Source organism: Seriola aureovittata, chromosome 6 (assembly GCF_021018895.1).
Source record: "Seriola aureovittata isolate HTS-2021-v1 ecotype China chromosome 6, ASM2101889v1, whole genome shotgun sequence".
Taxonomy (NCBI): domain Eukaryota; kingdom Metazoa; phylum Chordata; class Actinopteri; order Carangiformes; family Carangidae; genus Seriola; species Seriola aureovittata.
In genome coordinates, this window is record NC_079369.1 from 18573690 (window position 1) to 18597743 (window position 24054).

Genomic DNA, 24054 nt, shown 5'->3' on the forward strand with positions numbered 1-24054 from the left:
GTGCTGCTGGGAGCACCTGCTGCTTTGCTAATTGAGCAGGGGGGGGGGGGGGGGGCGTCGAGAGGGAGGGGACAGCAGAGAGGAAATGGAAACTCGCATCCTCACTCTTTCTCTTTCACCCTCTCTCCATGCTGCCACCCGCGCTTTCCTACCCGCTTTCCTACCCAGCACCTTCTTGCTTTTGCACTTCTCCCTCCGTCTCTTACTCCCCTCTGCTTTCTTTCCAGTCCTCTTGTTTTCCCCTCCCGAGTTGGCTCTCCTGGACTCTCTCTAGAAAGGGACTCTTGACATAAAACGTCTTTAATTATTTTCCTCTCTCCCGGCTCTGTCTCCAGGACTCCAGGCGTGAGTGGAGAAGCAGCAGGCCCGAGCTTGTTTTAGGATGACAAAAGATTCACCCTGGCCACCGGGCCCTGGGGAGTCTGGGAAGGAAGTTGTCAAGAGGCTCTCCTCACCTGCTCAGCAGTAGTCTGACTGTGTTGTGGCAGAGCGAGGAGGAGGCAGAGATAGCGAGGGACTGCCACTCTGTGTGGGCTGTGCCAGCTTTGCACAAAAGCATGATTGGGTTGCAAAGGAGGTCTAAATTACTGTAATGTAGTTTGGTGTGGGCTGTTAGCAGTTGCACAGGCTTGAATCATGATTTTAAAAGAAAACCTATGAGTATAACCTTCAACCTCAATTAGTGAAAATCACATTAATTGTATTCCTCCCTGAATAACTTTTGTTTTGCTGTACATCCTATACTGTATACCAACATATAAATATGCTAAAACCAATGCTTTCTACATAGAGCTCAGACGAATGTTGCTTACAGAACAGTGCCTACAGCTGGTAAGGATTCGTTGTCTAGCTCATGGGTACGACAACAGAGCACATTAACCAAAATTTTCCAGGCATCTACTTCACCTCTCTGTTGCCTGAATATTGGGAGAGAAAACTGACTGCAGAGGAGATAAAGTGCGTGTGAAACAACCAGGAACCGGAGTAAAATAATGTTTTTGGTTAGCAGTCTGCCTATTAGATTTCACACTGCACTGCATATTTCACCAGTCCATTCAGTCACCTCCTAATACAGTGTAACATTTAGTGTTGTGTGCTCTTGTGGCTCTGTGATCAGTGTCCGTGTCAAATATTCAAGTGTTATTCCTGACGAGTTCGTCCACCTCTGTAAAGCAACATAGAACATTTTATCACATTCATCAATATCATTAGTTTTAATCCTGTCATTGGGAGTAGCAGTATTTGTAGGCAGGAAGACAATGAAGAAGAGATGAAAGCAGGAAAAAAAAAAAAAAAAAATAGAGGTTGTCACTAAATGGCTCCAGTTACTCTGTAATGTGATAGCATTTTGATCAGGTCTATTTCAATCAGAGGTGGCCAAATATGTCATGCTGTGAAGCTGCAGTGTTAGAAGGATATCACGGTCTGGCGACTGCAATTAGCCTATCTGGAAAACTTCAGGGAGGAGAAGCAAAGTGTTAGCACAGCTCATACAGAGGACAGGCAGAGTGAAACAGAGAGGCTGAGAGAGAAAGAAAGAAAGTGAGACAGAGAGAGTGGCAGTCTTAAACTGGGACAAAGACAAAATGAACAGCGTCGATTCCTCTCCCCTGGGCTTTCTCACTCTCCACAACGTCCCCGTGCTGCCATTGCAAATGCTCCCAGGCATCAAATAGAAAGTTTATCACGGTTAAATTAACAAGTGTCATCTCCATATTCACTCATTGTGCTAAATGCTTTTATGTTTATGTAAAGCCCTTTCTGGAATTAATATTTCATGTTTATGTGCATTTTCACTGATTTTTTTCATCCTTGTAAATCATTAAACTGTCTTTTTCGGGGGGAGAATCAAAGCGAACACAATGTCAGTCTAAGAGGGGGAGGCATACCCCAAAGACTGTCAGAGAAGACAGGATAGCAGAGTTTACTCTGCACACAGAGTTCTGTACAGCAGCTTTGAACGGGTGAGAGCTCTGCAGTGGCAAACACTTTTTAATGAGGTGGGGACACAATCACTTGTGTTTTGCTTCCCAGTGTTTGAGAAAAATGGGTGATAAAGCGATAAGTTCGAAGTTTCACATGTGCTCACGAGTAAAATTAAGCATGATGAAAAATATTCTTCTTTAGTCACATTTGGTGATTAATTAATTTGTCACATATAACAAATATAGTAGCAGTGCATGACAAATACCAGAAAAGCATTTTACTAATAGAAAAATGAAGCACACTCTCCTCCTTCACATATCCGACAAAAAAAAATAAATGTATGTTTAGTAATTGGATTTTGAATATGGCGCCTACACCACAATCATCAGGTATGCCTCCACGGTAATAGCTCTGTCAAACTAATTAACTTGTACAGTTTGAGTGAAGCTAACGAGATGCGTACAGGCATCAGAGGAAGGCCAAGCTCTACAGGTGATAACCCTATTTGGCAGTGACATTTTTTAGTGTAAAGTCACACTGGCGGTGATGAGATCAAAGAGAGAAAGTCCCCCATTGGGTCCAATTAGAACTATAGCATTGTACAGAGAAGGGGTGGCAGGAGGAGAGAGAGGAGTGGGTGGTTGGGGGAGAGGGAGAAAAAAAAAAAACTGTTGAGTTATGATATTCATAATCTATGCAGAGAGGCCTTTCCAGTACAGGTCTTCTCCCCATAGCTGTGATCTTTTCAATTTACATCAAGGGAAGATGGTCGGGGATGAAAGCAGGGCATCCAAGGCGCACAGCCCACAGAGGGCAGACATGGGGCCTCATTAAGGCCCAGCCCAGCTAGCCCCAAACAGGTTTTGAAGTGCGTCACATAAAGAGCATGAGGTCAAAGGTCAGACATAGAACAGATCTCCATTTAACTCTCCAGCTGGAGATGGTAATTAGCAGGTGCAATGATGATCCCTGCCTGACTGTAAGGGATGATACCACTGTAGGTGACACCAGGCATCTGTGTGAATGTGCGAGTGTCTGTGCACACAGTCTCCTCGGTGCATTGGTACATACTCAGACATCTATCAGGGATCCCAACTCATATCATACTCATTTGCAGAATACACAGGTACTGTACACACTATATAGACCATTTATACCAAACCCAACCTGACAAAATGGTCTTAGTTTTATCACTGCATGAGCAAGCAATATTTCAATACAAAGTGATGGTATAAACAGACAGGCCACACAACATATGAAGCCTGATCACTATTAGTTAACAACAAAACACAGAAAACAAAACATGCCAAAATGTACGAGCTGGGCTGACAATATTATATTTACTATTAAGTAAATAATTTAAAAAGTGATAAAAATCAGTAAGTGAAAGAAAAAAGTTACACACAAACTATGAGTATATATTTAGATTTTTCCACTAAATTTTCACTAGAGCATAAAAAACCCTCCCAAATAACAACCCTGACACTTGTCTGTTGTTTAAAAAAAAAATAAATAAATAAATAAAAAGTTGGATTTTCTTCTCACAAAAAAAGAATGTTTTGTTTAAGATTCTGTCCAGGGAAAGAAAGCCATGGGGACGCAATTAAAGAACTACAAAGAAAAAAATAGTTATGAAAATCTCCCACTTTCTTTTGATGTGCTGCAGTCTGAACTGTACACACACACACACACACACAGACGTACACACAAACACACATACAAATCTGAACAAAGACACACACAGAGCCGGCGTATATTCTCACACATGCACATACAGTATCTACATCTACACAATGAGCATGTAATTTGGAATCTAGAAAATTCATTCATTCATTCCATTTAAAATAAAAATGGGATATTTTATGATTTGTTTTTAAATGAACTCCTTTTTTTGGGTCATACAATAAAACTGCACAATTATCAGGATATTACTTAAGTTGATGGGGTGGAGTCAACTACAGTCTCTTATAAGCAACCACATAATATAGCCAACTAAAAGCCTGAGGTCAGATTTTAAAAATAACTCCAGCGAATATTGAATAAAAAAAATGATGGGATGAAATACGTAAAAACAGAGAAAGACTAGAATAGATATACTATTAAAGCTTATAGTGATACATATTCTTAGTTATCCAGTATGTTGATCTGCTGTTAAGCACATGCAATACAATAAATTAGCCAGGCGAAATGAAAAAGAGTGAGAAAGCAAAGGGGAGAAAGAGTCTATGTGTGTGTGTTTTAATAGGTCTTTCTCATTGCCATGAGATTCTCCCCGGTGTGAGGTTACTTTGTCAAGCTGACCTCTTATAGCAGCTGAGCGGCTGAGTTTTGCATACATAATTAACTACAGCTAAATGTCATCTCTCACTTCAATAACTAACGCAGTGGGTGATGCTGCTCTCCCTTTTTGACTTCTAATCTGGAGTGAACCGCCGGCAGAACGACTATGTGAAAATGAAGTGCAGCTTTTAAACTCCACATGAGTAAATGAAGAGCTGCTAACGCTGCGGAGAGAGTGTATGCACAGTTCAGCGCCATTTAAAACAATCGTAACCTGTCAAATAATGTTTCAAAAGAGCAGATCTCAACATTTGCAGTTGGTAAAAGTACAGACTCAACAACAACAGCAAAATCAGATACTTTGCTTGGAGCATGTTATTATCCGCTGTAGCACCGAGACTGTTTCTGGTAAAGTACAGTATGTAACTGAGGTGGAGCAACAACATTCCCAGCACTCAGCTACCATGTAGTTAGTACAGCATGTGAGGGGCTTTACTGTAGGTGGCTCCGCTATACTGGGAAGACACCAGTGAAATGAAACACACTTGGCTGCATCGAAACTAAACATGGGGGAATCTGGTGGACAAACCAAAAATTTGTGAGTAGCAAAAGTTTACTTCTGTACTAGATCTGAGTGTCATTGATGTACATTCCTGGCCGACAGTGTGTAGGTGTTTCTGTGTGTGTCTGTTCGGCTGCGCGTGAGTGTTGCTGCTGTCGGCTGTACTCTGTTGTAGATGATGATGTAGATGTTGTTTTCTGGGAGCGTCGGAAACTGAACACCAAATTAAAGCCGCGATGTTTGATTAAGTGTGCCAGGTGATCTCAGGAGAGGCGCACAGACACAACCTCAACCCCCTCATTCATTTGTAAACCTCCAAATGCAGGCTTGAAATACAGGAAGTAGGAGTGTACGCTGTAAATTCCCCCCTTGATTGGGAATACAAATGATCAAATGTATGAAGGCTTGGAATGTATGGGTACACGGTGTCAGCAAAGTAGCGAGTGGCAGAGAGGAGGAGAATAGAAGGAATTAGGCTGTGATCTGAAAGAGAGCATCTGAAAATAAAGATGTAAGCTGCATTGTAGCACCTCACCTTGAATATGTGGCACAGAAAGAATAATACATGAAAAAAATTCTTCCGTCATTGGTTTGAGATCAATTGCCGGGATCAAATACAAATCTGATTCAGTCACACACTGTTTGTTTTCAGAATTAACAGACTCCTAATTTGCTATTCTTGGATACTTTTAATGACTAGCGCGGTAAACAGCTCCACCAACCAAAAGCCAATTATAACTTTATCAGCACAATCTCTGTGCGGAAGAGGAACTGTGGATCTCAGAAAAAGAAACAAAAGTACCTTGATCTTCCAGGGAAAAACTACCGTTTTTTTTATTGACTATTTCTTTTCAGTGTGCTTGTCAACACATTGATTTTACTGACACAAGCGGAGTCTCTCTGAGATTATTATGATTAATTAATGGGTAAAAACTATTGAAACTTTCAGTTCAAACTTAAGCAGTCTTAAAATATACAAAATCCTGCTAAAAATGCACTACATAAAATAAAAAAAAGGATCTATTTCTCTAATAATATCACAATGTTTATTTAAAATGAGCTCAAATAAAGGAGCAACAGAATTCCTTGATCTCCATTATTTTTTCATACAAAGATACAAAAAATATATTCGTTAAAATAGAAAATGTTTAGACTGACATTCAATAGATATGATGCATGTTACAACTAAAAAATTATAAAGGGGGGAACAAAAAAATAGACAAATCCAGACCAAAAGCACAATTAATGCTGGACCTCTGGTTCTAATGTGACGTTCCAATTAAAAAAAAATTACAGAAGTTATTCTCAAAAGATTGTTGCATCCTTTTTTGACCCGTTACCAATTACTCTCTTATTCAGATCTTTCCTTTTTTTGCTAAACGGAACCGCTACTGGCATGGTAGCATTTGTAATAGTCAATAAATCTAAAATATTATGTGTGAAATTGTGGGAAAAGACCATTAAGGGGCGGGCACTAGTGGAGCCGGTGTAGGGGTCCTGTCTGAAAGAGGGCGGCTAATTCAGGACAACTGTGAACTCTGAACCTGCTAAAAGCACGGCCACTGGTCAGCCGGGCAACGTAATAGAGTCCACATGTGCTCACAGCCTGCGTTGCCATAATTAGACGGAACTCTTAAGGTTTGCTTAAATCAACATCAGAGTGCTTTGTTTTCTCTCTTAGTTAGACTTGAAATACGCAAAAAAAATTGCCTGTGGCCTTTATGTTTTACCATTACATACTTTATATATTCATACAAAGTGATGCTGGGCTTTTAAAGTGAGAATAATCTTTACTTCATGAGTCTCAGGGCTTCTGTTTCACACTGAATAAAGCTTGAGTGTTAAGTAGCCAGTGTTACAGTGAGAATTAGAGAGAAATTAATAGTTGTTTTAATAGCTCAGAAACAACACGCAGCAGTTCAGCTCAGGCAGAGAATCGCTCAGCATTAATCAAGATTTCAGGCCTCTGTTTGACAAACTGCACAATGCCTCAAACATCTCCGCGTGTGTAAACACAAACATCAAATGCCATGTGGCATGTCCTCATCACTAACAAGCAAACTAACAAGAGACCTGGAATTCCACTCAATTAGTACCTGCTCGCTTCCTTATTAATCTACTAGCCCTGGTGAAAAGATCAGAGGAGACAGGAAAAAAAAAATGAATAGGAAAAAAAAACAAAAAAAAAACAACAACAATTTGTTACAATAAATATATTAATGCCAGTGAAGCTTCCGTTTCAGGTTGTGTAATTTGACATGATATGCGGGCTATGTTCTGTCATTAGTCAGGAAAAATGGTGAGTAGGGGATCAAAGCAAAAAGGCTCTGAGCCTGCCACTTAATTTATCACACGGCAAAGACAAAGGCTTTTCTCTCTGCTTCTGTCGCTTTTCAAAAGCCCTGACTCCTTTTTATGACAAACTCAGTTTGCAGTTTAATTTAGGACTTAAGTCCCTGGGTGCAGAAAAGCAAGCAGACAGGAAGTGAGAAGATGGTACTGCAGCCAGACAGGCACACAGGCAAAGAAGCCTGAGAAGCAAACAGCGGGTGCAAGACGCGTCCATGCTGGCGGTAAGTACTCTCAGAGAGAGACAAGAACGCAGACAGGTGTCATGAAACTCAAGCAGCCAGGCAGCCAGGCAGGCGAATGGGTAGGCAGGCAAACAGGCAAAAAAGTAAGCAGGAAATGATATAAAATATAGGAGATATCACACTATTGCAGGTAGGCATTCACACACACTAGCAGTTGTAGTAGGCTGAGCAGTGCTAAATCAGGAGAACCAGAAAAGTGTGGGAGTGTGAGAAGGTCTGGAGTCTGCTGGGCAGTGGATTGAATTATATACTGCCGTTAGGGCAGGAGTTCGGTAGGCGGTGGAACCTGAGTATATACTGTTAGCAGCGTGGGTAATAGTGCGTCCACAGCCTCAGCGGGGCCTCAGTGCCTCACAGAGGAGCTTTAATACACACACCCAGAAAAACAGCTAAACAAACAGATTCCTGCTTTGACAAAGACAGGGAAGACAAGCAAGTGTGTTGTTCTGAATGTGTGTGTGTGTGTGTGTGTGTGTGTGTGTGTGTTTAAGTGTGTGTAAAACTGCAAGTGACCCTGATGCCGTGGTGATGCTTCCTGTAGCACTGACCGGCGTCAGTGCTCCATTAATTAAAGAGATGATGCGCTGGCAGGTGGCTTCACGGCCCACACTGGTAATTGGCCCCCTTCTTCCCACTCTCTCCCCCTAGAAAATCACCCATCTCTGCCTTTTCTTTTCTTTTCTCTGCCTCGTTCCCTCCTCCTATCTCTCGTTCTCAGAAACGTGCCAGTGGGCAGGCAGAAATGCAAGACTTTGTGAAATAATGATTAGAATGGATGGAGATGAAGGGAAAGGAGTTGCACATTTTCCCACAAGCCTCTGATGGTCGGGGAATGCTGTTCGCCTTCAAGCGTCATACGACGCGACGGGAGTTTACTTTAGACAGCCACAATATGAGGAGCCAGTGCAGCAGTCATTAATGATGTGGGGAGGGGACAGAGCTGTACTTTGACAAGTTTCTGCATGTGTATGCGTATGCTGTGTTTTTTCAGCGTGTGTGTGTGTGTGTGTGTGTGTGTGTGTGTATGTGTTTGCACATGGGCACAAGTGTGAGTATCTGAGTATGAGAGACATTGGAGGACAAGAGAATTTGCATTTATGCAAGTGAGACTTGAAGTGAAAGTGGAAAAAAGAAGATACGTGATGAGACAATAAAGGTTGAGAGACTCTGAAAGGTAGGTGTCTGTGTGTGTGTGTGTGTGTGTCTCACCACGTCACTGGGCAGGTTGTGCAGGTCATCAAAGGGACTCTCCATGGTGTTGGTATCCACATTCAGAATGACCACATCCTCCAATGATCGACTGCGCACTCTCTAAAAGAGAAAATGTGCAGTGTTATCAGCAACAGTACACTGTCTCACAATACTGAACAAATCTCCACCTGTATTATTATTAAAACATGTCAAATGTATGTACAAGTTCATATATAATTTTTTTTAAAGTGTCTGTTTTTGCAAATAAATTATTATAAAAATCTAATCTCGCAAATTTTTTCAAACTGTACATGTTTGCTTTTTTGTTGTACCTTAAAGCAATTCATTATTTTAATTTATTTTTTTACAATACTTATTATACTGAGAGATTCCTGTGTGTTTGTCATATATTGGTTCATGAAGTAATAAAGAAAATGTAATTTTGTTAACAATTAAATCATGAAATTAAGTTAACATTTTAAAATCCCTGGTTTGCCCCAAATGTGTTTCCCAGCAGACAAAGTCATTGACGTCCTGAAGCACCAGGAAGGAGAAAACAAAGCGGTCACATTTAAAAAAAAAACAAAAAAAAAACACTGTCATTGCACTCCTTTACGATTAAAAATGAAAAATGGTGTGTAGGAAAAGAAATATTAGAACATCTTTACTATAACACACAGACTCACAAAATGAAGAACGACACTGAGAGGAAACATTTGGATTGCACAAACATTTTCCACTGCACCAAAACCTCATACATCAACAACAGCACAGTGATGCTGTGCTGTGCTGTGTGCATCCTGATGGCGACAAATTCAACAATTATTTCAGTGTGGTGCAGGATGCAGGCAGGTGTCGGGGGGTGGGGGGGAGACAGCATAGTGTGTGAATTTCTAGTTTGTCACTTTTGTGACAGCCTGTGCAGTGGAGGCTCACATGCTGATCTGGACTAATTATGTAGTGGTGGAAAGGGGGTCTGTCACGGATGCAGAGTGTGATAAATACTGCCACTGCCGCAACTGTCAGACAAATATCACACACACACACACACACACACACACACACACACACACACACACACACACACACACACACACACACACACACACACACACACACACACACACATGTGCATTATAACATATGCATTTGCACAATTACACACACACACACACACACACACACACACACACACACACAGACAAACACACACACACACAGACAAACACTTACATACTAACACTTACACACGAGTGCAAATATGCGCGTGCTTGCAGCATGCATTCATACACGACAGCAGTGCTGGTGACCCCCCAGCCAACACACAGGGTTTAACAATGAAGTAGAAAAGCTCTTTGTTTGCAGATGCTTTTCTGCCTTTCTCTCTCTGTCTTTTGTACTTCTGGTTAAGAATGCACACAAGCAAGAGAGGGAGATAAAGAGAAAAAAACATTCTGTCAGTTTTTTTGATTCGATGTGTTGGAGGTGCCAAGAACTGCCTTACAGAAATTTAAAATATTTCACGCCAAAATTAAGAGCACATTTTACCATAGCAGGTGCAGCATTACTATATACATTTACAGCATCTTCCCTAAATGTTTTTTTTTTTTTTTAAAGAAAATCCTTTGACCAGGACCCTGAAATTCATGATATATATATCTGAATAAAATTAGGAAACATCCTCATTTAACTGTTGATGTACAGAGTTTGTACACATATACTTCAATTTGCAACAGCGTGTATAATTATACACATAGAATAGAATGATGTACATTTATATACATGCACATTCATATGCATACGCATCCCCACAGATTAAGTAACGTACCTCCAGCAGACTAAGATGAACTCCCACAAAGTATGGCATGGGGGCACTGTGGATGAAGAGAGGAAAACAAAGCTGTGAGCAATATCAATATCAGATGTTACATGCAGTAAAGAAATATTTATGGAGGCTTCACCAGAACAGCACATTTCACACACGCTTCTGAAAAAATAAAAACTTTGATGTTGAGGATAGTCTTTCATCAACAGATTAGTCTGCAGAAATGTATTAAATTACTGTTCTGATATTTGATTATTCTTTAGCTATTCACGACATGACCTGACTGTGATATCGCTTGTGATGGCATCTGTGATTAACATGTTACAGACTGAATTATTAATTTGAAAAACAAAAATAAAGATAAATAAATAAATAAAATACTAAAAGACCTAAAAACAAGAAAAACTAAGACTATTTTATAAGTAAAATCTTTTTTTTTTTTTTTATCATCGCTGGAAATTAGATGAAAACTATTGCACCACAACAGATGTGCGGTGGCTGTATTGAAAACAATCAAAACTGTATATTTTAATTCGGCTGCACATGTCATAACATAAGCATAACACAGGCAACAAAACTGATTATCATCCATATGTTGTTTTAACCAAATCATATTCGCTGACTATTCCAAATTATTTTATCCCTCTCAAATTGGTAAAACAACTTTAAATTAACTGGTGTGTGTAGCAGGACAAACCAACACATTTGGTGTTACTGGTTTTTAAAGAGTTGAAGTTACCTGGCAAAACAGAGAACAAACAAGTTTCTCCTTCATTCTGCTGCTAATGAGTAGTTTAGATTTTCAGTCACCGAATGTGTTTCCAAGTGGTTTGTCCATTAAATTATCTATAATTGTCACACATCAGTATGCATAAATTTACCAGGAAAGACATTACAGAAAAAATACATAGCATAATATTGCAACTGTTATTAGTACTACCTTTCTAATGATAAAAATAATATTATCAGTGAAAATAACTGTCTTTGCAAGACATTTAATGGAGTTTTCCTCTGACAAAGATGGTAGATGCAGGAAGTACGGAAAGACTTGGAATATGGTCGAAGAAGCTTAAGGGTAGAAGTGTCAAAAGTTTTCTTTTTATACTAAAAAAATATACTTTGCATGGTTATTATTGTGTAATTTATACTTTATGTCATATTTATCTTCATACTGAAAGTTAGTGGCAAGGAAAGGTTGAATCATACAGTATGATTCCCATCTACCATGATGAATAAAATCAACAAAAACAGTCAAATAATAGAAACCTTTTTTATGATGAGGTTTACACAGGCAGCAATAATCGAATAGCTTTGGGTCAGTGTATTGCTGGCCAGAATGATTCAGAAGCCACAGGCTTGTAATCAACTTAAAGCAACAGCAAAACAAACAGCAGGCCTGTAGCTCGGCGCTGTAGCCACTGTCCTCTGTTTTATGAATATACATTACTGACTTTCATGAACATTTACACAGAGATACATGCGCAGTCACATGTATCGTACACACACACACACACACACACACACACACACACACACACACACACACACACACACACACAGACACAGCATGTAATATTATTTAGTTATCTAATCAGTGCTTGGAGAACACCCGTGTGATTAAATAAGATAACGATGAGTCTTCACAGAGTGTTGAAAATCACATTTTACTGTCAGTGATGAATAGCTTCTCAAAGCTGATGTGTCCCTCATGGTGAAGCCCTGTACTGTACAAGCTATCAGCACTGATTCCACAAAAAACAGCTCCTTTTACATAAGCTGACTTCCCCACTCTGCGTTTTCTTTTAACATGTACAGATCTGAAGTTGACCTGAACGCACGTAGGTTTGTAGATGAGCTGTTACTTCTGCTCTCCATTCAGTTTCAATCAAGTCCATTCAGATTTGTAAGATTTGCGTTGGATGGGTGGTAATGAACCCCTGAGAGGGCTCCGATGATGAGAGCGTGGAGCTAGCACTGGCATGAAATATGGAGCAAGGTGATCTGGGTTGTTCATTATGTTGAGGGGCCGCACAGGAGAAGGCGCACCATGAGAGGAATCGTGAGAACCACTCCAAGAATTGGTGGGAGAATGTGTGAACATGTGCATCTGCAATTTTACACCAAGGTTTTAGCTGTAGAGTTCAGTGCATGACCAGCACACATGGCGTGGTAGGTGTTTACGTGCACTATGTGTCAGGCGTGCGTGCGTGTGCATGTGTGTGTGGGAAAGTGGCTGGAAAATGAGAGAAAGAAGGAGAGAAAGTGGCAGAAGAGAAACAGGGAGGTGTAAACATTTATTATGATGATCCTGACTGTGTGTGTGTGTGTGTGTGTGTGTCTTTCAGAGGTGGTCAGCCTTACCAGCAATAGTCCAGAAGATGCGGGGGCAGTACAGGGATGAAGATGTGCTGCCAGTACATGGGGAAGAGCAAAGCAGCCGCACCGTGGACACATGCAGTTAACTAGAGAGAGAGAAAGAGACAAGGCGACAAAGTCAACATAACTTTCCACGACAACACAAAAACTAAGACAAAAATACCCTTCTGTGCTTCTGTGATTGATTGATTTCACTCCTAAGAACTGCCCCTCGGAAAGAACGGCCGCAAACTGAGAAAAGAATATAATAAATTTGCATTAAATACACTGTTATTCTTTCTTTTCTTGTTTCTATTGCATTTCTCAACTTATTTAACAAGGTTTCTACACTGCCAAGGTCTATAGAGAACAACAGCTCTACTTCCATCCAAGCAATACCCTCTAAAATCCTGTATTTAAAAAAATGCACACGTCTGATCAAGCTGGTTCATGTTGCGATGCCTTTTACTGATGCGTTGATGTACTTTGATTTCATTGACTTATCACTGACAAACATGTTGTGAGCCTTTAACCCTGCTCATAGACAAAAGCCCTCAGAAACACATGGTACAATGACGTGCCTACTGCTGCTGTGATAGTGATGAACACACGACCTGCAAGCTATTGTCGAAAGGAAGAGAAGAACTGAGACTGAGAGAGCTGGAGATCAACCAGTCGACAGGAGCCTGTCTTTAACCTCGTGACAGAAAAACAGCGGAGGAGAGGAAGATCGATGAAGAGGTGAAAAGAAAAGTATAGAAAAGACTGACATGAGGAAAGGCAGCAACTTCTTTACACACACACACACACACACACACGAAACCAATGTTTCCTCTACACTGATTCTGTTGTGGTGTGTCATCACTGCAATAATATCACTACTATCGCACATGCCAATCTGAATTAAAAAATTATTTAAAGTACAGATTCATGCATCTTTTGAACACAAAAATGAGCGCAAATACCATCCCCGTGTTCATAATTAACTGCTTTTCAATTCAACGTCAAAGTAAGAATTGTGCTGCGACCTGCACAAAAGCAACAAAGGGAGCCCAAAACAGTGCTGACAGTAACCATAAAAATCAAAATTACCCCAACTACTATGACTAGGAAATTAAAGAGAAAATATGGAATAATTAACCTCTTTTTTTAACAAATAATGAGAAGCAATCACATGAAGATGACATTCCTTTTCAAAGAAGCTCTCTACATTGTCAAACCAACATTACACATAAAATTAAAGTCATTGTCTCACAGTGTCTTAAAGCAAGCATCCCCCTCTTGACATCCCATCTCATGAAAACCTAGCTATAGTAATGACCTGCAACACACACACACACACACACACACACACACACACACACACACACACACACACACACACACACACACACACACACACACACACACACAAGGCAGGAGAAAGAGGCTTTAGCTCATCCCCCAGATTAAAATAACATGATTAAATATGGAAAGAGAACAGAGGTCTGAGGGGCTCCTGCGGGACTTCATTAGGGCAAATTGCCAAAGAATGAAACATGAGTTAGCCAAGAGAGACTGCGGGCTAGGCCAATACCGCCGGGACCCCGGAGCAGCAGCCGCTGTTATACTGCTGCAGCTTCACAGTCAATGTGTGAAGCGGACACACACTATCACACACACAAGCACAACTACCAGGAGACCCCCTGCTCACTGACACACACAGTGTCACAATTGACCGGCCAAAAGTGGGCGAGCTTGGCGGCTGAAAACCACCGCCGCCAGAGAAAAAGAAAGAGGGCCCCACCCCTCGCAATCCACCCAAACATCAAGCCTGGACATCTGAAAGGCTCACGACAAAAAGTGTGTGTGTGTGTGTTTGTCTGTGTCCATGTGCCTCCCTCCCTGCATGTTTAACTGCATCCATTTTTCATATCGGCCAGAAGACAAAAAAAAAAAAAAAGCAATGATCTTTTTTTTTTTTTTGTCTCTGTGCAATCTCTCATACACCCAGTCCCACAATAGTTAGGACTTAATCAACATTTAATTGGTGTCTTGCTCTGTGTATCTGCATATGCATATTTACACTGCCTGCCGTCTTCAAATAAAACACAACAATGCCACGCTCCTGTCAGGATTAATTCCCTGGCAAACAGTTTGTTTTTATTGTTAATTCTGAAAATAAATCAATGCTATGAATATTAATGTGTGAAAGTGAAGCACTTGGTGGAAGAGATACCATCAAAACCAACACACCCTTCTCCCTTTCCTAAAGCAATGACGGTAACAGGCCATTAAATTGTGATGAAGAGAGGTCAGCAAACCGGCTACGGGTATACATACACACATATGTACACGTGTCGCGCACGTGCACGCACGCACGCACACGTACACACACACACAGCAGAGAGCCAACAGGCGAGTGTATTCCTCCTCGGGGAGTGCGAGACAAGCCCCAGCCATTCGCTGATACCAGGAGGTAATGGCACAGAACACCTCGCTAACCAACTCCAATTATCTCCACCAGGCCTCAAGGTGAGTCCCCCAACTGGCATGATTTACTCTCAGGTTGAAAGGGAAAACAGGAGTCTCTCTCTCTCTGTTTCTCTTCTTCTCAGGCTGGGTGGCTGGCTTCAGGGAGTTGGCCGAGAGGGGAAGGGGGGGTGCGGGTGTGGGGGGTGTACTGAAACTAAGATAATGATTTATAAAGCAAATCTAGATTTCTGTTTACTTTTATTTCCTATCTCCAAAGCGATGGAGGTGGCAGTGTGCCTGAGATAAGGTAACTTGGAGGGAACTGCAGAGGAATAGTTCACATATTTGCTTCTCTAATTCAGCTTAATACAAATCCCTGTGTCCTTGTTAAGGCTTTAGAACGAATGAGGCAAAAAGTGAAAGGAAGATAAATTGGAAAAAAGAGAAATTGTACTCCTCTTTTTTTTTCTTCATTTAAAGGGGGGCTTCACATGAGAGTGGGTCATGAGAGGCTAAGGCTGATAAAATATTTGCCAGGCTGATAAATAATAGATGAGTGGAGCCAAATGGCTTACACGCTCCACAAAAGACCTGGGTGCTTAATATTCCATTCAATGGAGAATCACAGATACAGTCCCCAAGAACAAATACAGGATTAGGTGCTGGGTCCAGTCCTCGGGGACCAGGGCTCTGCCTGGTAATGAGGGGCTGCCTGCCTCTCACACTGGGTGTGTGTGTGTGTGGGTGTGTGTGTGTTGCGCCTTCCTCTGAGAGAAGCTAACCGATTATACAGCGACAGCCTGCTTCAAAAAACAGTCAAGGTCTTTGGTTCTGCCCTGAGAGCTTTCTTAGTGCGCTGTATCTGAGACAGAAAGTGTCCATACTAACACTGGTTTTCCCAGATCCATTCAACGACACTGAAGGAAGAAGAGACAGAAAGGGAAAGACGGGGAGACTTCAAGACATGAAGAGGAGAAGGTGATAGTGGGAGAAGAAGGAAGAATGAAGAAAAGAGAAAAAAATTTGCATTGCAACTTTGTAGTAGGTAGAAATAAACCTAAGCTCTGAGGTCACACACCAGGTTTGTCAATAACGTGTTCTGAGTGTGAGTCAGCAGCTTTGTTTCAATTCCAGACAACATACGAATAGTATTCAGTATGTACTGCATATTAAATGTTTTTGCCTATTGTTAGTTAGTGTACAAAAAATACTTCCAATACTTTTCCAATACCAATACAAAAACGATACGTGTGCGCTGTTGGATGTCAATCAAACGGCACCTTTGGAATGCCACTGACAATTAAACTTCACAAAAGAGACATTAAAATGTTTTTCCAAAGATTTAAGACTTATTTTTTTGTTCTTCGCTGTGTTCACAAAGCTCTTTTACCGTCATTAACAATTTGTTTAAATAATTTCCAGCTGTGAACAGCTACTCTGTTTCCTTTGTGCATTGCATTGCGGGACAATAATGTCCATCAACAGCACACTCTGTTTTTGGTGTGCGCACTTGTGTGACGGAGTACTTAATTTTGTTTATTTGTTTTTGTTTGTTTGTTTTGTGAACATACCACATAGTTCAAACACTCTAAAAAATTAAGTATGAATACAGCTAATATGATTTTTATACAGGTATAATACCAAATTATGACACACAGATAAAAGAAAAATGTTAATTATATGTGGGCTGCAAACAAACTATATTCAGCCATATTCAGATGAGCTTGTCCCTCTACATTCCTGAACATCAACACAGCCCTTCAACAGTGATGTTTCCTTAAAGAACTAGACCCACCAGAGACCTCAGATCTTCTCAACACTGCAACTCTGAGCTCTGCAGACTCTGTCAGTAAGCAGTGTGTTTCCACCCACACCATTCCTCTTTACCTGAGCAACTGGACATGTTGAAGTGAAACACAGACAGAAAAGAGAAACAGCTACTGTGGGGGCCTTCATACACCACTTTCACATATTATTTTACATATAAAAAAGGGGCAGTACAAAGGTGATTGTGAATATAGCCAGCACCCATTCTCTCTGCTTACATGCTCTTCTCAGATGAAGAAACTAATTGCATGTGTTAAATTACAGGGAGGGCAGAGTGCGAGACAAATAGCTGCTGCTGAAGGCAACGGAATTCAATTTGACAGGAGGAATGGCATCAACAGAGTTGTTCTTGACCTCCTCACACCAGCCTTAAACACTCATTTCCCCTCCACAAGCCTTTCATTCCAACTCTGTCCCTACGCACTCTCCAAATCCTTGTTTCCCGGTCTCATTTTCATCCCAATTCTTCATTCCTTATTCTGTTTTCCCCCTCTCCTCCTGCTGTCCTTCTGTCCGTTGCCACCTCTCCCTCGTTCCTCCTGTTTGTTTATCGCTGTGTTAGCCTTTCCCTCTCCCCTCCCCTGCACCGAGTAAGTCGCCAATTACCTGCGCTCTGCTTTTCCCTCTGTTGACAAACACCGATGTCAGGCCCGGCACAATGCAGGTGTGCCACAAACAAGTAGGTGGCACAGGGAGAGAGAGAGGGGGCACACAGGACAACGCAGGTAACAGCTAACGCCAGGCCTCCCACACATGCACACACAGTCACCGACTCGCTCACAGAAAGACATACGGCATAAGGCACAAACACCTGTGACTGCAGAAGACACACACAAACAGATGCATGCAAAAAAAAAAAAAACACACACACACACACACACACACACACACACGCAAACACCAACAACGTGCACGTATGCACATACACGGCCACAGTGGCACAACACAAACGTTAAGTCAGACACATGGCATGGGGCTGAGATAAGTCTATTGAGGGGAAGGGAGGGGAGGAGGGGGGAGAATGTCCCGATGTTCTGCGGATGCCCAACAACAGAGAGAGACATTAAGACACCCAGGAAGAAGGAGGTAAAGGCAGAGAGAAAGAGAGGTGCAGACTGCAGAGTGAGTGAGAGACAGATGGACAGAAAAATAATATGTCAGTGAGCAGGAATAACTAAGACAGAGAGAAATAGAGAGAAGTCAGGGAAAGAGAGGAGAGGAAGAACAGAGGAAAAGGCAGGAAACAGAGAGACAGCTGGCACTCTAGGGCATGGTGGATGGATAGCTCCTTGTTAGCATAGGCCTGACAGGCTGATGAGAGGGCTGCTGTCAGCTGGTGCTGGGGCCGAGCTGTGTGAGTTTGGGCGATAGGCAGGGCAGAGGCTGGGCTCGAGAGCTGGGGGGCCTCGGCAGATGAAAGACACGGAGGGCGGTGGGGCGATGGTGGTGGTGGTGGTGGTGGTGGGGGGGGGTCCTCCCAACTGACTAGTTAGAGGAAGGGCCGATGCAGCCCTATTATACGGCCCTGTGACAAGGCTGCACGCTCGGCTGGCTCCCGCCCCTGCGCCACCGCCGACCGGCCTTTTAAAACAGTGGTACCATTCACCTCTGGTCACGAAACAGCAATAAGTCAACTGACGCATTGTTGTAAGATCATGATTTATTCCTTTGCTGTTGGCTGCTTGCGAGACGCGCCGGCCATGTACCGACAGACTGACACAGTGGGTTCACCGGGGGCTTTAACACAGGCAGCACCTAGAGCAGGCAGAATAAATGCAGTATTTCTGTGTGTGTGTGTGTGTGTGTGTGTGTGTGTATGTCTTTCGCTCGTTCTCTCTGCTCTTTCCTTTGCCTGTTTCTCTCTGCTTGGCTGAGAGGCTGGACAGGCGGAGGTGGTGAAAAGCAGCTGGATGGTACTAACGATGTTACTAACAATACCCTCTCTCATACATCCTCTATCTGTGGCAAGCAAACTATAGAAATATTACCTGTCTATCCAGTGACTGCTAACACTCACTTTAACAAACATTTTGACAAACTCTGACATTAATTATATATTTCTCATCCTTTAAGATATTTGATCACAAGACAGTGGTGTGGATAATGAGCTGCGCTCTTTTCAGTTAAGTACATATACATAACTGGCTTCAAGAATCATGGCAGCCATTTCCAGCTGAACTAGGAGGTCAATCTTCCAAACAGCAAAAAATAACGCATCACAGGAGCAGTAATAACACTAGGCCTGCTAGTAATCCCAGTGGAGATGTGAAAATACCTTTGTACTACAGTGCCTGACATATATCGCTACCAAACCAAAACACCTCTCCCCGAGGAAGATGGATGGATAGACAGATGAGTGGATGAAGGATTGCAGAGGATAAAAGGCTCACAGAGGTAAAGGTCTGATGTGGAAGCTCTTAAAATATCCTGTCGGCATATATTTGTTAAAAAAACAAGCCAAGATTTGTCTCTGAGCCGCAGAAAACTGTAAATCACAGACTAAAATCACCTCCACCCCCTCTTCCTTCTAAAAAGAAAAACACCTTCACCCTTGAGTCTGATAATTTACATCGTGTAACCCTTGTGTCACAGCACTGTGTGTTGCCTATACCCCGAGTGGAAGTGCTACTGGTCTGAAGAGCTGAGGGGAGACAGGTGAAACTCTCTGAGGGCTGGGTAATTTTTTACAGCTCATGCTGATTATAGCTCCTATGGGATACCTTGGTACAGTCTCCCCCAGAACCCATCACCACCACAGGCCCCTCCGGCTGTTCAGTGTTCTGCAGCCTTGTAGATACAGAGGCAGGACCAGCTACACTACAGATACAGATAGGACTTGGATGACATCACTTCCCTCTTCCATCTCATCTGTCATAAACATTTGCCTCTGCCTCATCAGTCTCAAAGATAACAGGGGGAGGATGGAATGAGGAACAGAGGGAGGAAGGGGGGAGAAAGACATCGAGAGATTTCCTCCCTCATGCAGACAGAAGTGACTTTAAATTATGTGAGCGAGCTAAGACACGTAATAACGGATAATTTAAGGCTTTGTGGCCATTAATATGTTGCAGTTACAAGACAAACAGTCAAATATAATCCAGCCTTAGTACGGATTTCACAGCTTGTCAGAGCTTGGCGATAGTGCGGCTGTCTTGACTGCAGGATGCCAGGGTGGGGGTGGGGGGTGGGGGGTGGGGGGGGGGGGATCAGTTCAACTCACTCCGTACATGAAGCATAGCCATGTCAGATAAATATTCTCATCGTGCTACTTAGGGTTTGATATCCTGCTGGAATATTGATGAAGAGAATCATGTTCAATCTAGGAAGCAGTCCCAACATTTGAGCTATATACTTTTTTGGCAGAGTACTTCGATATCTGAATTTGACATGAAGCCAAAAATCGCAACTGTGACTCTATGACTGTAAATTAGCAACATTTTCTCATATTGATATAATTCTTTGGGGATGCAGGAGAGGTAGCGTGCAAGAATCCCACAGTATCTAACATGGCAAACTGAAAACACAAAGTGTAACATTTCATGACTGAAAGCTTCATCAAAACTTGAATGAAATGTTTAGGAAACTTATGCCAACACATACACCAACAATGTTTTGACATTACTCATCCTTCAAGTAGTTGGGATGTTTTAACTGTTTTCTAACCTATTTCCCCCCCTTGTGTCTGACAGGGCAGAGCTGATAACTGACTGCAGCGGAGAGAATGGACTCACAGTGCTAAGCTTGCTTGAGGTAATGATGATGCGCCGTTCGTGCAGCATACTGGCGTAGAGCTGGAGCATGTTGTTGACGTCCACAGCCACAAAGTACTCTGTCAGGTTCCTCTGGAGATAGACAGGAACAGAAGGATATTGCAGGTACATAATAAACTGTCTTTGCTTGCAGTAAAGTGTCAGTGCTACAGACGGTGAGAGTGCCACAGTGTGCCATAACGAGAGACATGCAGTACTGGATGGAAAAGGACTTGGACTTCCACCATGACACATATTATATATATAAAAAAAAGTGGACAAAAAGTACAGATTTAAATGACATTTCTGCTTTTATCCATACATTATAGTCATGTTTAGAAAATTGATATAGTATCAATCAATATTGCTTGAAACTGCCAGACTGATTACTGTTTTCCTCTGGTGTCACTTGCCATTAAGACTAAAGATGATATGAGCTACCAAGATTTGGGAAGACTTGGGATGATATGAGCTACGATTTAAATACTCAACAAAGAACATGTGTTCAGTTTGAATCCTCTAATACCCATGGTGATCACTGAACTTCGACATTAAAAGTACAAGCACCACAGGAGATAAAACTGAAACAAGAGGATGATGCAATAATTTCAAAAGGTGACAAGTGTATCTGATTAAAAACGATTAGAGGCAGAGATTTCTAGAGGAGAGGGATCTCTCTTTGTCTCCTTCGGTCTCTTTTCTTTTCTTTTTCCATGAATACTTACACTCTCAGGGATAGTTGGCAGTCCATTGATATCCGGGGCGATGAAGTAGGAGTGCTGCGAAACACAAACATGCGGGAGAAAGAAGAGGGAAGGTCACAAGTGAAGCATACCACTCACACAGAAGAGAATGAGGGGAAGAGGGGGGAAAAAGGCCGTTCACTTTGTTCTATGATTTATGGCTCATCTTCAGCTCTGTCTATATGAATTGCTGAGCTGGTGTCTGAACTGTGGCAATGCTTTTATCAGGCCTACAGAACAGAGAAAGCTCAATAGCAGCTCAGCTCCCCATAGACACAGACTGGGGTGATGTCTCCGGTGGAAAACTGGAGTCTTTATTTAAGCATTAAAAAGGCTTGTGGAGCACCAAGACACAGACAAAAGTATACGTGCACGTGTGCGCACGTGTGCATCCACACAGACACACACTCACAGGTTGTTTAGAGGATCACAGGGCTGCCTGTCTCACTTTGGGAGAGCAGGGCAGGTTCAGTGTTCAGATCAAAGGGGCCTGAGAGAGGTGCTGTTTGGAGACAGGTAGACAAACCACCAACTGAAACACACCATCGTGTCTGTCTCTCTCAAACACACACACACACACACACACACACACACACACACACACACACACACACACACACACACACACACACACACACACACACATAAACACACACGCACACACACACACACACACACACACACGCACACGCACACGCACACGCTCCTGTATCCTTAGTACACCTGTGTTTTTCTGGGCCTTCACTCGACCATCTGTTGCAGGTCTTCACTTAAATCAACTGTAGTGTGTACAGTAGATTCTCTCACACTGCAAACACAGTATTTAAAGTAAAATATTACAATTTATTCATCTGTACAGGGTCTACACTTGTGACTACTACTGACTTGTTTTGAGAATTTTTGTACTAATAATGTCAGGCTCGCACATAGTGTTTGCTCAAATGTTAGAAAATTTATTTAATTTGTGGCCCCTGTGGGAGGAAGAATGGTATCCAACACCTGAGAGCTGGTTGTAATAAGCCATTGTGTTCATGACCTAAGGCTGATAATTAAACACTTCTTCTAATTTGTATAACTGCACATGAATGCACCTCTGTGGCACCTTAGTCAACATACATTAAATTGAAAAACATCTATTCAAAAATATAATTCAAATGGCGGCCAATTAATTTCAATCAATATAAGACAAAGTGACAGTTACACATTATATCACAAACAACATGATCAAGAGTATGCAAACATGGAAACCCATTGCAAACCAGCAACCCCACGGAAAGTATCACCACCGAGAGGGAAAGATGTCTCTGATTTAAGAGACACAAGAACACAAGAGAGGACAGAAAACCCCGCCCATCAGTCAGAAAGAAGATAAATGGAAATTTTAATCCATGACAATGGAAAAATATCAGCTTAATGTCCAAAGCAAAGTCGCAACAATTTGTTTTAATGCGACATGATACAAGTTCAAAAAGTTGGATTTTATTCAGTGCCATTTGAAACAGTGCTGGGTTAACCCTAAGCCATGGCATTATTCAGCTGACTGAGTCAAAGTTAAACATAAGCTCGTATTACTACATAAAGTGCTGCTGATCTGACCAGTATTGTTCTGATGCCTGACACTGAAATTTCCCTAAATCATATATTCATTCAACAGTTTGAAATTTCTACCAATTGCTAAAAATTCCATTTCCACTAGTAAAAATACTTATGCTAATTAGTCTTAAGTGACAGTCTTTGAGCAAATAAATCACTAAATGTAATAATTAAAAAGAAACAACAACATAACCAAGCACTTTTTGTCTGTTGTTGACTTTGGAATATTAAGTTTAATGTAAAACAAACTAAAATATTTTACCCCCTAAGTGCACATGTATTAAGTGTGAAAACTGAAAAAAAATTAACATGAGTAAACAACTATTATATTCCCAAATGAGGGTCATTGTTGTAGTCGAATGAAGCTTAGAGGAGATAAACATGTGGCACAAACAAACACTAAACTGGAACCAACATCCAAGGCTTTGCCTTTTGATTTTATTTTCCTGGGCAAAAGTTATACGTTCACAAATGTACGATTTGTCAACTCCCATGCGCCATTCCTTTATGGTAAGTGAATTTGTGGAAATGTTTGACTTATTACAGCCATATTTTATGCATATTTTATACAAATGTGAAAATATATCTACAAAAATAAAAAATACGCTATTATTTTTGACATGGCAGTTAAAGAAGTCGAAGTCCTACTCTAAATTCAGTCCTGAACATGCATGCAATGTAAGAATTTTGGTAGAATAAGGTCTCTTCCACCCTGTTTCCAGCAGCAACATGCTAAATATACATGTTTAATATACTAGTTGATGTTATGTTAAAAATATGAATTCTTGGCAGATCAAAAATTTCCACCATCAGCCAAGCAATTGTTTTATTTACAAGAAGCTTTTTGCCCGTAAGCAAGATGGAAGCAAAACCACCAGGTTTTTCTGCCCTAAAGTAATGTGAGCTGGGAAATGAAGAAGTATTTAATGTTTTTATTTTGTTTATTCTGATGATT

General features: G+C 41.5%; 1 protein-coding gene across 2 annotated transcripts in view; it reads right to left on the reverse strand.

Annotated features, from left to right (window-relative positions):
- The window catches only part of dennd1b (DENN/MADD domain containing 1B), a 106107-nt gene that overhangs the window by 30916 nt on the left and 51137 nt on the right, over positions 1 to 24054 (reverse strand). For both annotated transcript variants that reach the window (XM_056377721.1, XM_056377722.1), the window contains 5 exons: positions 21489 to 21542; positions 20746 to 20856; positions 12740 to 12840; positions 10382 to 10427; positions 8572 to 8673 (listed from right to left, as the gene is read on the reverse strand). In XM_056377721.1, coding sequence (XP_056233696.1) covers positions 8572 to 8673; positions 10382 to 10427; positions 12740 to 12840; positions 20746 to 20856; positions 21489 to 21542 — 414 coding nt within the window. The remainder of the gene's footprint in view (positions 1 to 8571; positions 8674 to 10381; positions 10428 to 12739; positions 12841 to 20745; positions 20857 to 21488; positions 21543 to 24054) is intronic.